Source organism: Oncorhynchus nerka, linkage group LG15 (assembly GCF_034236695.1).
Source record: "Oncorhynchus nerka isolate Pitt River linkage group LG15, Oner_Uvic_2.0, whole genome shotgun sequence".
Lineage (NCBI taxonomy): Eukaryota > Metazoa > Chordata > Actinopteri > Salmoniformes > Salmonidae > Oncorhynchus > Oncorhynchus nerka.
Genome location: NC_088410.1, coordinates 9,416,401 through 9,431,400, shown reverse-complemented (window position 1 = coordinate 9,431,400; position 15,000 = coordinate 9,416,401). Strand labels below are relative to the sequence as shown.

Genomic DNA, 15,000 nt, shown 5'->3' with positions numbered 1-15,000 from the left:
GAAGCAACTGGTCTTGGGGACCTTCAATGCTGCAGATTTTTTTTGGTGTGTGTAGATTGCTGAGGAACATGTTTTATTTAATCAATTTTAGAATAAGGCTGTAATTTAACAAAATGTGGAAAAGGTCAAGGGGTCTGAATACTTTCCGAAGGCACTGTGTATCATACTGAAACACTCTACCCTTGGGATTGTTCAGCATCTCAAGAACCATTTCAAATGTAACATCTTTCACCCCTAATATCTCTTTTGCTCCACAATAACCTTCAATCTGGCATTTCTTCTTTCCACAACCCGAGTCATATTGATAACCTTACCAATGAAAGTTATGAAGTCAACTTGATTCATTATTCAAAGTATCTCGAAACCAGAGTATCCTCGAAACCATGCCAGGACTAGCTGAAACACCCCGACCTTAGGTCTACTCATGGACACCATGCCAGGACTAGCTGAAACACCCAGACATTAGGTCTACTCATGGACACCATGCCAGGACTAGCTGAAACACCCCGACCTTAGGTCTACTCATGGAAACCATGCCAGGACTAGCTGAAACACCCCGACATTAGGTCTACTCATGGAAACCATGCCAGGACTAGCTGAAACACCCCGACATTAGGTCTACTCATGGACACCATGCCAGGTCCACCCCACTTAGTCTACTCATGGAAACAGCCAGGACTGCTGAAACACCCCGACATTAGTCCACTCCATTCCATCATTCCACTGTAGTTCCACCAGTCTGTCTAACAGCCTCTGCATACGATACATCATGACTCATTTTATATCTCTGACTCTCTCTCTGCACCTGGCATCCACCCCCTCCCCCAACAAACACACACACAATTACAACACAACCTTCACATTTGCATCCACCCCCATTTATCCCCCCCAACAAACACACACACAATTACAACACAACCTTCACATTTGCAGTAATCCCGTTCCCCTTCACACATCTTTTCCTTCCTTCATATTGAACCCATTCATGTCCCATTCTTTGGCATTTAAAACACTGCAATAGGGATGGGACAAATTCTCTGACATTGAAACTGATGAATCCTCTCTGTTCTTGTCTGAGCAGCACTGATAAGCTTTCCCTTCTTTAATAACCCTCGTTCCTCCTGATCAACCTGTTGGCCTCAATTACTCTGCCTCCCTCTTCACATGCTCTTTAATATCATCTATAGACAGAGATATTGGGACACCAGTGACACCACTCCCCTCAACCAATCAGAAGCACCAGGAACATGGGTTTTTAATCTTCTTCTCATCACCACTTTTCACTCCAACACATTACTGCTCTTACTTCCTACCTTCACCACCAGTTCAGTTCAACCAATCAGAAGCACCAGGAACATGTTTTTTAAAATCTTCTTCTCATCACCACTTTTCACTCCAACACATTACTGCTCTTACTTCCTACCTTCACCACCAGTTCAGGAGCTCATCAATGTGCCTCGTTACAGAAAGCTGGGCGCATGACGCATGACGTCACTATTTCACAGGAGAGGCGCATGACGTCATGACGTCACTATTTCACAGGAGAGGCGCATGACGTCATGACGTCACTATTTCACAGGAGAGACGCATGACGTCACTATTTCACAGGAGAGGCGCATGACGCATGACGTCACTATTTCACAGGAGAGGCGCATGACGCATGACGTCACTATTTCACAGGAGAGGCGCATGACGCATGACGTCACTATTTCACAGGAGAGGCGCATGACGCATGACGTCACTATTTCACAGGAGAGGCGCATGACGCATGACGTCACTATTTCACAGGAGAGGCGTTTGAACGTCATTAAAATGTTGTTTGTTTTTTTCTTCTTCCAGAAATGCCTTCTTGAACATCTGAACTTGCATGTACCTTAATAACAAACTCGTATATAATATATAAATTAAATATGAAATCACAAAGCTGTTTAGATGCAGAGAAAATACAGAATCTTGCCAAGCCATGATTGGTGGTGATATTCGTCGTAGCACTTCATCCCAACCTGTATGATCTGTCAAAAAGGGAAAAGCTAGCAGGTGGAATAAATTGGGGGAAGTGGATGCTGAGTTCAAAGTTCAAAGTTGGTGAAGATTAATGTCCTGAATGGACAACAGTAGTGTCGAAAAAAAAACTGGAACAACGATGAAATTGTGTCAAATTGGAGTGGAGGTAAATGTCTATGAATGATGACGATTCGCTTCTTGTTCGGGTGCGTCTGTTGAGCGAGGATGCATATGTAGGAAACCCGTTTGAGCGAGGATGTAGGAGACCCGTTTGAGGTGTTGAAAATAGTGAAGTACGCACTGGGAAAAGTGGAGTCTGTCAGAGTGACCAGGACAGTGGAGTCTGTCAGAGTGACCAGGACAGTGGAGTCTGTCAGAGTGACCAGGAGTGGAGTCTGTCAGAGTGACCAGGACAGTGGAGTCTATCAGAGTGACCAGGAGTGGTCTTATTTTGATTCGTTGTATTTCTGAAGAACAGAGGAAGTTTGCAGTGGGCTTCAAGAGAATCCGGACAACAGAAGTATCGTGCTTTGAACTCGGGAGTAGAACTCCCGTCAGAGGAGTCATCTGGGGGTGAAGACGGATGTTCAGGTTGAATACATGAAGACAATTCCTGGTGTGGTTGGTTCCCGGCGTCTGACCCGCTGGGTGAATGGAGAAACAGAAGTCTGTCGGTGCTGTTGTTTTACGACGAAGAGCATCTACCTACACATGTGAAGCTTGGTTATGTCAGATACACTGCAAGAGCTTTCATTCCCAAACCACTGCAGAGGAAGAGCTGTAAAGGATCACGGTTCAGGTGTGTGCAGACTGACGGAGTATAATGAACAACGGTGTGTAGAAGGACGACAGTGTGGTAATTGTGGTGGGGATCCTGAGTTCCTGGAGTGTCCTGTAAGGGTGAAGGAGATTAAGGTGTCAAAAGTTAGAGCAGTCAATCGAATCTCCTATGCAGAGGCAAATTAAAATAATTGATAAAACAAGTGATGCTTGTGAAGGTGTGGTGGTGGACTCACCACAGCCTGTAGTAAATGTTTACTGCCAGTCAAAAGATTACAAAAAGGTGGATTTTGTGGCGTTCATTGCCACAGTTATAAACTGTACGGCTCAAGTCTCAAAGAAACTGGACATTATTGTGGCGTTCATTTCCACAGTTATAAACTGTACAGCTCAAATCTCAAAGAAACTGGACATTATTGTGGCGTTAATTTCCACAGTTATAAACTGTACGGCTCAAATCTCTAAGAAACTGGACATTATTGTGGCTGCGGCAGAAAAGTTTCAGGGACTTTTAAGGATTTTACAACGAAAGACTTGCCGGAACACGGCCAACCCCTCCCAGGATCCCTTGGGCCTGATCTTATCTGCTGTTTGACACGGCCCGCCCTCCCAGGATCCCTTGGGTCTGATCTTATCTGTTGTTTGACACGGCCCGCCCTCCCAGGATCCCTTGGGCCCGATCTTATCTGCTGTTTGACACGGCCCGCCCTCCCAGGATCCCTTGGGCCCGATCTTATCTGCTGTTTGACACGGCCCGCCCTCCCAGGATCCCTTGGGCCCGATCTTATCTGCTGTTTGACACGGCCCGCCCTCCCAGGATCCCTTGGGCCCGATCTTATCTGCTGGATCCCTTGATCATCTGGTTTGACCCGCCCTCCCAGGATCCCTTGGGCCCGATCTTATCTGCTGTTTGACACGGTCCGCCCTCCCAGGATCCCTTGGGCCTGATCTTATCTGCTGTTTGACACGGTCCGCCCTCCCAAGATCCCTTGGGCCCGATCTTATCTGCTGTTTGACACGGCCCGCCCTCCCAGGATCCCTTGGGCCCGATCTTATCTGCTGTTTGACACGGCCCGCCCTCCCAGGATCCCTTGGGCCTGATCTTATCTGTTGTTTGACACGGTCCGCCCTCCCAGGATCCCTTGGGCCTGATCTTATCTGCTGTTTGACACGGTCCGCCCTCCCAGGATCCCTTGGGCCTGATCTTATCTGTTGTTTGACACGGTCCGCCCTCCCAGGATCCCTTGGGCCTGATCTTATCTGCTGTTTGACACGGTCCGCCCTCCCAGGATCTCTTGGGCCCGATCTTATCTGCGGTTTGACACGCCCCGCCCTCCCAGGATCCCTTGGGCCCGATCTTATCTGCTGTTTGACACGGCCCGCCCTCCCAGGATCCCTTGGGTCTGATCTTATCTGCTGTTTCAGTTGTTCTGGGGGGAATCCTGTTTCCATCCCGCACAGTAGGCGGCGGGATGCACATTATATTGTGAAATTAAGCAATTAGACCCGAGGAGGTGTGATATATGGCCAATATACCACGGCTAAGGGCTGTTCTTAAGCGAACAGCCCGACGCAACGTGGAGTGCCTCGACGCAGACCTTAGCCGTGGTATATTGGCCATATATCACAAACCCCTGAGGTGCCTTATTTCGATTATAAACTGGTTACCAAAGTAATTAGAGCAGTAAAACTAAATGGTTTGTCATACCCGTGGTATACGGTCTGATATACCATGACTTTGAGCCAATCAGAATTCAGGGATCAATAGGGGGATGTTTCCTTTTTTATTTTACGGATGGGATAGGGTATTTGTATATTTTTTCCAAGCAAAGTATAAGAGAGTTATACTCCAGTCCAGTAGGTGGCGGTAATGCAGCATTTACCGGATGCCAACCGCCGTCAAACCTCATCGAAGAAGAAGCAGCCATGATTGGTTGAGATATTAATGGGGTTTGGACATTCACGAGAAAGACTCCATTATTTCGCTCAAGGCTTCTCTGTCAAATGGCACCTCCTGCTCTCTGTTACCGTGGAGATTTGAAAGATCCATTGGATATATAAACATGATCATCATGGACAACATGCAACGTGTAGCTACAGGTCTCAATGATAATGATTGGATGTATAAACATGATCATCATGGACAACATGCCACGTGTAGCTACAGGTCTCAGTGATAATGTTGTCCAGTGGTGATTTCAGCATGTCGTTGGGGGAAACACCATGGTTTAGATGAATGCCTCGTTGGGGGAAACACCATGGTTTAGATGAATGCCAGCAAAGCCACGACACTATAACTGTAAACAAAACATTAAATATGAACTATAAAACGGTGACAAACGTTGCCCACAAACTTTTAGGGTCTACACATGAATCTGTCACAAGAGAGTGGAGCTGATGGCCGACGAGCTTCAATAAGGTTTCTACTGACTCCTTGTGGATTTGTGTAACTGGATAAGAACCGCATTCTCCTTCAATAAAAATAATGAATGTCGACATGAGTTTTAACTTTTGAAGCCAAAACACACACACATGATTACATTCACGTTCAGTAAATTCACAAATGATTGTTCTTTTATAATTAACACTAATAGGCAACTGTAAGAAAACGAGCTGCGACGAGGCCTATTCGTTCAGCAATTCCGAAATGGACAGCGACAGAAATTCAGATGATGTTGAGGCCTCACAGAGAAAGACAGAAACCCAGACTCAGCGGTTAGCCTACTATTTGAAGTACTTTATTAGGCTAAAAAGGAATGAATCATCTTCACTCTGGGTTATGAAAAGAGAACAGAATGAATCATCTTCACTCTGGGTTATGAAAAGAGAACAGAATGAATCATCTTCACTCTGGGTTATGAAAACAGAACAGAATGAATCATCTTATGAAAACAGAACAGAATGAATCATCTTCACTCTGGGTTATGAAAAGAGAACAGAATGAATCATCTTCACTCTGGGTTATGAAAAGAGAACAGAATGAATCATCTTCACTCTGGGTTACGAAAACAGAACAGAATGAATCATCTTCACTCTGGGTTATGAAAAGAGAACAGAATGAATCATCTTCACTCTGGGTTACGAAAACAGAACAGAATGAATCATCTTCACTCTGGGTTATGAAAAGAGAACAGGACAATACAATCACGAGGATTCACTTTTATAGACAGACAGACGCACTGAAAAAGCATTGGGAAAACAACCCTCGCAATACGAGCTGGAATTACATGGGTCTATTTACTGAACTTTTTGACAAACAAAAATATTTGAATGAGAAGAGACTAATATGTTGTTGGGTCTCTATCTCACCACCCTCATGGAGAAGAGACTGTCACTGGCAAACATGGTTATGAGGAAGGGATACTATAATATAACGTGTTGTTGGGTCTCTATCTCACCACCCTCATGGAGAAAATCACAAGAGATAATTATAACACACAAAGTAAAGAAAAAACAATTAAATGCATCATTCTTACATTACCTAAAATTATTAATAAGCTACTAATGAGATAGACCTATATAAGCAATATAACAATGCAGATGTACAAACTATGGCAAAAAGCTCTGGCCACATTCAGCACAGCTGTAAGGTTTCTCTCCTGTATGAACTCTATTGTGCATTTTAAAGGTCTGATGATCTTGCTTAAAACTTTTCCCACATACAGGACAGCTGTACGATTTCTCTCCTGTGTGCACTGTCATTTTGTCTTTTTCAGATCAAATAACCGTTGCCAGTCTTTCCCACACACAGAGAAACTGTATCTCTGTGCTTTGAGATTCCCCTAGGTTTCTTTAGGTTCTCCTGATGTAGAGGTTCTCCCCTCCGAACTCTCGTCTGTGTGATTGAGAAAACATAGGTTAGAAGGTCCAGTAACGTCAAACATGTGATTTCCTGTCTTTTATACACATTTCCACACTATGAGGTTGGAAAAAATACTGTTTATTTTAAATTATGATAAAACCCTTTTACCGTAAGTGCTGTTTGAATTTAGACATTTCAATCTGGTGGGATGGAGTTTTGGCCTGTCTGGTGACATCACCAGACGGTAAAGTAGTTAACAGACCAATAAGAAAGAGAGTTCCAAACCTCTCTGCTAATAACAGCTCATTTTCAGTTTTCCCCCTCCCTACTCAGACAACTCCCAGACAGTCTTAGCAAAATTCTTGCTTGAGATGTTGCTTGTTTATCTTTGACCATTTAAATTGAAAACAGTCAAAGCAAGGTACTTCATTTTTACCCAGAAATGATTTCACATGGAGTAAAAAAATGTCTGCATTGGATTTTTAAATAAAAGAGCGATGTTCATTCAAAGTCAATATTGTATTCATGTAATTCATGGCTGTTCTGCTTCCACTTACCGAGACGATGAAGATCCCAACCAACCTCTTCTCCATCTGAATTAATCAGACCACCAACTTCCTCATCTTCTCCCTCCCGCTCTCCTTCAATTGTAACAGGGTTTTGAAACTCAACAGGTGGTAAACCAGCATGAGTTTTCTGATGTCTCTGAAGTTTTTGAGAACTAATGAAGCTCTGGCCGCATTTAGCGCAGCTGTAAGGTTTCTCTCCTGTATGATATCTGAGGTGGACTTTAAGGCCTGCTAATCTTACAAAACTCTTCTTGCAGACAGGGCAAGGGTGTCGTTTCTCTCCGGTGTGCACTGACTGGTGGTCTTCAAGATACCTCTTCTCACTGAAACACTTCCCACACACAGAACAGTAGTGGGGTTTCCCTGCATGTTGCAGAGAGTGGTCCTTTAGCTGATCTGGACGGCTGAAACCCTTCCCACACACAGAACAGCAGTGGGGTTTCCCTGCATGTTGCAGAGAGTGGTCCTTTAACTGATCTGGACGGCCAAAACCCTTCCCACACACAGAGCAGGAGTAAGGTTTCTCTTCTGCGTGTAACCACTGGTGCCTTTTCAAGGCTGAGGCGAAACCAAACCTCTTGTCACATTTGGAGCAGACGTAAGGTTTCTCTCCAGTGTGCACTTTCTGGTGGTCTTGAAGATGTCTTTTTACACGGAACTGCTTTCCACACACAGAGCAAGGGTATGGCTTTTCTCCTGTGTGTATTCTCATATGTATTAGCAGTGATGATAGCTTTTGGCAATCTCTTCCGCACACTGAACAGCAGTGAGAGCTCTTTGCTGTGTGATTCTCCTGTTTTTTTTTAGGTTCTCCTGATGTAGAGTGACTCACTTCACTGTCAGAGCAGTGGTCCTGTTTATCTGCTGTGGGATAAGATGGGATGGATAAACTACGTGAAAATGTGGAATTGTCACCATAGTTTTTTTCCCGTTGAATAACTGAAAGTAATATAAATAATTATTAATAAAATATTTTTGCAATTCAAGCCCTTACAGAATAAGTACCTTAACTTACCAAAAGCAGGATCCTCGTCCTCCTCTTTCACTTTGATAACGAGTGGTGGTGTAAAACCATGACTCTCTCCTGTGTGTGTTCTCTGGTGTTTGGTAAGATTTGACGATGAAGAGAAACTCTCACCGCACACGGCGCAACTGTACAGCTTCTCTCCTGTGTGCACCGTCTGGTGTTTTTTCAGGTTTCCTTTGTCACTGAATTGCTTCCCACAGACAGAGCAGGAGTAAGGTTTTTCTCCTGTGTGAGTTCTCATGTGTATTTGTAGTTTTGATAACTTCTGACAGTTTTTTCCACACACTAAACAGCAGTGAATCTTCTTAACTGTGTGATTCCCCTGGTGTTGTTCAGATAATCCTGATGTAGAGGGACTTCCTTCAGTCTCAGAGCAGTGGTCAGGTCTCTCTGCTGTGGGATAAGATGGGATGGATAAACCATATGTAATGTGGAACTATATATTTTTTCCCCCTTTGAATAACTGAAAGTAACGCAATGATTGTTTTAATTTTTTTTTTTAAATTTGGCAATTCATGCCCTTACAGAATAAGTCCCTTTAACTTACCAAAAGCAGGATCCTCTTCCTCCTCTTTCACTATGATAACGAGTGGTGGTGTAAAACCATGACTCTCTCCTGTGTGTGTTCTCTGGTGATTGGTAAGAATTGACGATGAAGAGAAACTCTCCCCGCACACGGCACAACTGTACAGCTTCTCTCCTGTGTGCAACGTCTGGTGTTTTTTCAGGTTTCCTTTGTCACTGAATTGCTTCCCGCAGACAGAGCAGGAGTAAGGCTTTTCTCCTGTGTGAGTTCTCATATGTATTTGTAGTTTTGATAACTTTTGACAGTTTTTTCCACACACTGAACAAAAGTGAATCTTCTTAGCTGTGTGATTCCCCTGGTGTTGTTCAGGTAGTCCTGTTGTAGAGGGACTCCCTTCGCTGTCAGAGCAGTGATCATGTCTCTCTGCTGTGGGATAAGATGGGATGGATAAACTATGCGAAAATGTGGAACTAACTATATATTTTTCCCTTCGAATAACAAAGTTATACAAAGTTCGATAAAAACAAATGTTTTGCAATTCAAGCCCTTACAGAATAAGTACCTTTAACTTACCAAAAGCAGGATCCTCGTCCTCCTCTTTCACTTTGATAACCAGTGCTGGTGTAAAACCACACTCTTCTACAGACACTTGATTCTCTCCTGTGTGTGTTCTCTGGTGATTGGTAAGAATTGACGATGAAGAGAAACTCTCCCCACACACGGAGCAACTGTACAGCTTCTCTCCTGTGTGCAACGTCTGATGTTTTTTCAGGTTTCCTTTCTCACTGAATTGCTTCCCACAGACAGAGCAGGAGTAAGGTTTTTCTCCTGTGTGAGTTCTCATATGTATTTGTAGTTTTGATAACTTGTGACAGTTCTTTCCACACACTGAACAGCAGTGAATCTTCTTAGCTGTGTGATTCCCCTGGTGTTGTTCAGGTAGTCCTGTTGTAGAGGGACTCCCTTCACTCTCAGAGCAGTGGTCAGGTCTCTCTTCTGTGGTAAAGACATAAATATGGATTAACTCAAATTAGTCAACACCCTGACTAAGTCAAAATGTTTGTTCCTGACGAAACAGAAAATAAATATTGTAAATTTATAGGGTCCATACTTTTCTCGAAAATGCTACATGTTAGCTTTTCCCATGAGATAACCTGGCACAGTTAGCCCTAAGCTAACCACCAGAGGGATATTTTGAACCTCCAAATCAAGGCTGTTCCACTTCAAATCAAATAAAATGTTACTGGTCGTGTACACAGTATTCTGCCGTTGTTATAGCAGGTGAAGCTAAATGCTTATGTTTCTAGCTCCAACAGTGCAGTGTTACCTAACAATACATTTTGGTGGGATTTGTCTGTATCAGAACAGTCCGGAATATATATATATATATTTTTTTTACCTTTATTTAACCAGGCAAGTCAGTTAAGAACAAATTCTTATTTTCAATGACGGCCTAGGAACAGTGGGTTAACTGCCTGTTCAGGGTCAGAACGACAGATTTGTACTTTGTCAGCTCGGGGGTTTAAACTTGCAACCTTCCGGTTACTAGTCCAACGCTCTAACCACTAGGCTACGATGTGAGCAAATGAGCTAAGATTAGGGAGGTAAGGCAATAAATAGACGGTAGTTTGAAAGTAATTGCAATTTAGCAATTAAAACACTGGAATGAGATGTGCAGAAGATGAATGTGCAAGTAGAGATACTGGGGTACAAAGGAGCAAAATAAATAAATAAATACCAGTATGGGGATGAGGTAGGTAGATAGATGGGCTGTTTACAGATGGGCTGTGTACAGGTGCAACTCTGACAGCTGATGCTTAAAGTTAGTGAGGGAGATATGAGTCTCCAGCTCCAGTGATTTCTGCAATTCGTTCCAGTCATTGGCAGCAGAGAACTGGAAGGATAGGCGGCCAAAGGAGGAATTGGCTCTGGGGGTGAGGAACAGTGAACGGAGGAAATGTCATGCTGAAACAGGAAAGGGCCTTCACCAAACCGTTGCCACAAAGTTAGAAGCACAGAATCGTATAGAATGTTATTGTATGCTGTAGCTCTAAGATTTCCCTTCACTGGAACTAAAGGAGCCTAGCCCGAACCATGAAAAACAGCCCCAGACCGTTATTCCTCCTCCACCAAACTTTACAGTTGGCACTATGCATTCGGGCGTGATTCATCACTCCAGAAAACGCGTTGGCACTGCTCCAGAGTCCAATGGCAGCGAGCCTTACACCACTCCAACCGACGCTTGACATTGTGATCTTAGGCTCATGGAAACTCATTTCATGAAGCTCCCGACAAACAGTTCTTGTGCTGAAGTTACTTCCAGAGGCAATTTTGGAACTCGGTAGTGTGTGTTGCAACTGAGGACAAGACGATTTTTACGTGCTACAGCACTCGGCAGTCCCGTTCACGTGAGCTTGTGTGGCCTACCACTTCGCGGCTGAGCCGTTGTTGCTCCTAGATGTTTGCACTTCACAATAACAGCACTTACAGTTGATTGGGGCAGATGAGCTCTTCAGTACGGGCCATTCTATTACCAATGTTTGTTTATGGAGATTGCATGGCTGTGTGCTTGATTTTATACACCTGTCAGCAACGGGTGTGGCTGAAATAGCCAAATCCACTAATATGACTTTTGTCCACATACTTTATCTTACTCAATGGAAGGACTAAGTTTGATCCAGATCAGATGTGGGTATTTATTGATTATTATGTGAATCCTATAAATCTAAAGGGCCCATTTGGATTCAATCAATTAGCTTCATTTCTCAGAGATTAAATGTAATTTCAACAAAATAATGTTGCAGGAAAGCGAATCTTATCTGTTACCAACTACAGACGCAATTTCATAAGAATCATTGTGATGGTGGTTGTCATGGCTACCTGAAATGACATGGAATGATTCAAGGGGTAAACAAAATGTATTACTATTTTATAGCTATTATCGGTCACTGTCCTGTTTTTATTCCATAAACAATGAACCTTTTATTGAATTAAACAGATAGTCCATCTACAGATAGTGTGACCATCTAAACGAATAGTGTGTCCATCTGTACAGCAGCTACAGATGGACTATCTGTTGCTTAGCAACTGCCTCCCACGGTTACAGTTATGTTTAGAATAAGGGTAAGGTTAGGGTTATGTATAGAATAAGGGTAAGGTTAGGGTTATGTATAGAATAAGGGTAAGGTTAGGGTTATGTATAGAATAAGGGTATGGTTAGGGTTATGTATAGAATAAGGGTATGGTTAGGGTTATGTTTAGAATAAGGGTAAGGTTAGGGTTATGTATAGAATAAGGGTATGGTTAGGGTTATGTATAGAATAAGGGTATGGTTAGGGTTATGTTTAGAATAAGGGTAAGGTTAGGGTTATGTTTAGAATAAGGGTATGGTTAGGGTTATGTTTAGAATAAGGGTATGGTTAGGGTTATGTTTAGAATAAGGGTAAGGTTAGGGTTATGTTTAGAATAAGGGTAAGGTTAGGGTTATGTTTAGAATAAGGGTAAGGTTAGGGTTATGTTTAGAATAAGGGTAAGGTTAGGGTTATGTTTAGAATAAGGGTAAGGTTATGTTTAGAATAAGGGTAAGGTTAGGTTTAGAATAAGGGTAAGGTTAGGGTTATGTTTAGAATAAGGGTAAGGTTAGGGTTATGTTTAGAATAAGGGTAAGGTTAGGGTTATGTTTAGAATAAGGGTAAGGTTAGGGTTATGTTTAGAATAAGGGTAAGGTTAGGGTTATGTTTAGAATAAGGGTAAGGTTATGTTTAGAATAAGGGTACGGTCAGGGCTAGTAGATAGTTTGCTCAGGTGGTAAATCATGGCACTTCTAATGCCAGGGTTGTGGGTTCGATTCCCACGGAGGACCCGTACAACAACAAAAACGCATGTAGCAGACTCTCTGATCCAGAGCCACTACAGTAGTGAGTCATTTAGCAGACTCTCTGATCCAGAGCCACTACAGTAGTGAGTCATTTAGCAGACTCTCTGATCCAGAGCCACTACAGTAGTGAGTCATTTAGCAGACTCTCTGATCCAGAGGCACTACAGTAGTGAGTCATTTATCAGACTCTCTGATCCAGAGGCACTACAGTAGTGAGTCATTTAGCAGACTCTCTGATCCAGAATTTCTACAGTAGAGAGTCATTTAGCAGACTCTCTGATCCAGAGCCACTACAGTAGTGAGTCATTTAGCAGACTCTCTGATCCAGAGGCACTACAGTAGTGAGTCATTTAGCAGACTCTCTGATCCAGAGTTAATACAGTAGAGAATCATTTAGCAGACTCTCTGATCCAGAGTTAATACAGTAGAGTCATTTAGCAGACTCTCTGATCCAGAGCCACTACAGTAGAGAGTCATTTAGCAAACTCTCTGATCCAGAGCCACTACAGTAGTGAGTCATTTAGCAGACTCTCTACTGTAGTGCCTCTGGATCAGAGAGTCTGCTAAATGACTCACTACTGTAGTGGCTCTGGATCAGAGAGTCTGCTAAATGACTCACTACTGTATTAACTCTGGATCAGAGAGTCTGCTAAATGACTCACTACTGTATTAACTCTGGATCAGAGCATCTGCTAAATGACTCACTACTGTAGTGGCTCTGGATCAGAGAGTCTGCTAAATGACTCACTACTGTAGTGGCTCTGGATCAGAGAGTCTGCTAAATGACTCACTACTGTAGTGGCTCTGGATCAGAGAGTCTGCTAAATGACTACAATGTAAATGTATTCGTTGACATGCTACTGATGTCTGTAGAGAATCTACAGGTAGATTATCCAAATAAAGTGTTACCAATTAACCTGCTATATATATAATGGAACTGTATAATCTCTGAGATGTAATTAATGAAGCATGTTTATTTACCAGTATCATCCATGTCCCAGTCTTCCTCCTCCTCCTTGACTACAATGTTAAATCTGGGTATCTCACTGCAGGTGTCCATGTCTCTGTGGTTAGAGTCAGGAACCAGTGACTCCGGAGGGTTGGGTTCAGTGGAGCAGGAGAAAGGGGGGTTGGATGGGTCAGCAGAATCCTAAAACAAAGAATGAGATTGAATTAGTTATATATACCCATCAGAACCCAAAATATAAACCTGTTTTACTCAGATGTTTGTAAACAAAGTACATGTAAACAAACACTATTTAACCCTAAAACATGGTTAAAACTCTCATTTTCATATCATGGATGGTCACTCCTTGCATCAATAGCTCTGTTTATGAATTTGAGAATGGTTACATTTCTTCAGGCCACCTCTCAGCTTTGTTATTAGCTTCTAAGAGGGGAGGCAAGACCCTTCGTGATCGTTTCAACTACTAATTGAAGCTTTAATACATAGCTGAATGAATTATCTAACTAGCTAATGCTTTAGGCATAGCCATCCCGACTGGTTTAGCATTAGTTATATTCATTCTCACCTCATCCATCGTGAATTCTTCAGAAATAGTTTCCTATGAAAGAGTTGGGTCACTGAATTAAACTAAAGCAGATTCTTCTCAAATCCCCGAAAGTTCACCACGAGGTCACATTATCTAGCGGATTACTTTCCATACAACTCAGATAGCTAACTAGCTAGGCCAACGGTAGCTAGATAATTTAGTTTCCTAGACCAGATAGCAAAACTATATGAAATGGTCGTTGAAAATATCGCTAGCTCCACGTATATAGTCCGAGTTGGGCTAAATCCAAGTCTAATTTAAACGACATCAAATGATATCAGACACATTTCAGACACTTCCAAACTAAGCTAGCTAGCTATCAACATAACTCTCTTTCTTCCAGCCCAGCTTCCGGGTTAGATTCTTCTGTCAATCCGCATTACCGCAAAACAGCAAAAGGCTCTACGGGACACTAGCTTGTTACTAACGTTACAGTTTGATAGAAACCTGAGGAATTATTGACAATATTTACCTGTACACTAAATAATATATGCATGGTTAGCTACCAGCTAGCTACATTAGTGTTTTCCTCCTTCCGGCCTAACTTCCGGTCCATACGAAGACTCTGCTGCCGACTCATTCTGCGGTACCGCCACCACCAGTTCATCTTTTTCTATGGTCTCATGGCGGTCCGCAAACAAACGTTTATTTGCATGCCGCCACCTACTGTGCTGGAATGTACGATCAATCATGATCTGACCAATTCTGCACAACCATGAAAAAAACATAACAACCAAATACCAACTTCTACCACCCCCCCTCCTCCCCCCAAAAACACTCCCCAACCCTCCTACCCCCTTAAACTGTATCTATATCATGCTGAACCCCCTCCCCCATAGTATTGTTCAGCAGGTTAAGAACC

The 15,000-nt window shown here is 42.9% G+C and overlaps 1 protein-coding gene across 4 annotated transcripts; it reads right to left on the bottom strand.

Annotated features, from left to right (window-relative positions):
- Positions 1–5,928: 5,928 nt before the first annotated feature.
- LOC115122110 (zinc finger protein 345-like) lies at positions 5,929–14,716 on the bottom strand. Of its 4 annotated transcripts, XM_065000939.1 has the most exons (8): positions 14,611–14,716; positions 14,118–14,150; positions 13,567–13,735; positions 9,282–9,704; positions 8,730–9,134; positions 8,171–8,575; positions 7,144–8,019; positions 5,929–6,619 (listed from the first exon to the last, which is right to left on the bottom strand). In XM_065000939.1, the coding sequence occupies exons 1-8, from the start codon at positions 14,632–14,634 to the stop codon at positions 6,567–6,569; spliced, it is 2,388 nt and encodes a 795-aa protein (XP_064857011.1). In that variant the 5' UTR covers positions 14,635–14,716; the 3' UTR covers positions 5,929–6,566. The 4 variants fall into 4 exon arrangements, with proteins under 4 accessions (XP_064857011.1, XP_064857013.1, XP_064857014.1 ...); XM_065000941.1 differs by lacking the exon at positions 14,118–14,150; XM_065000942.1 differs by having other exon boundaries at positions 14,118–14,683.
- Positions 14,717–15,000: the final 284 nt, after the last annotated feature.

Bases quoted from the DNA above. Each gene is read 5' to 3' on its own strand.
- LOC115122110 (XM_065000939.1), bottom strand. From the start codon at position 14,634: ATGCATATATTATTTAGTGTACAG. The intron at 14,151-14,610 runs GTAAATATTGTC...ACTCTTTCATAG, and splicing joins ATATATTATTTAGTGTACAG to GAAACTATTTCTGAAGAATT. The intron at 13,736-14,117 runs GTGAGAATGAAT...TCTTTGTTTTAG, and splicing joins AAGAATTCACGATGGATGAG to GATTCTGCTGACCCATCCAA.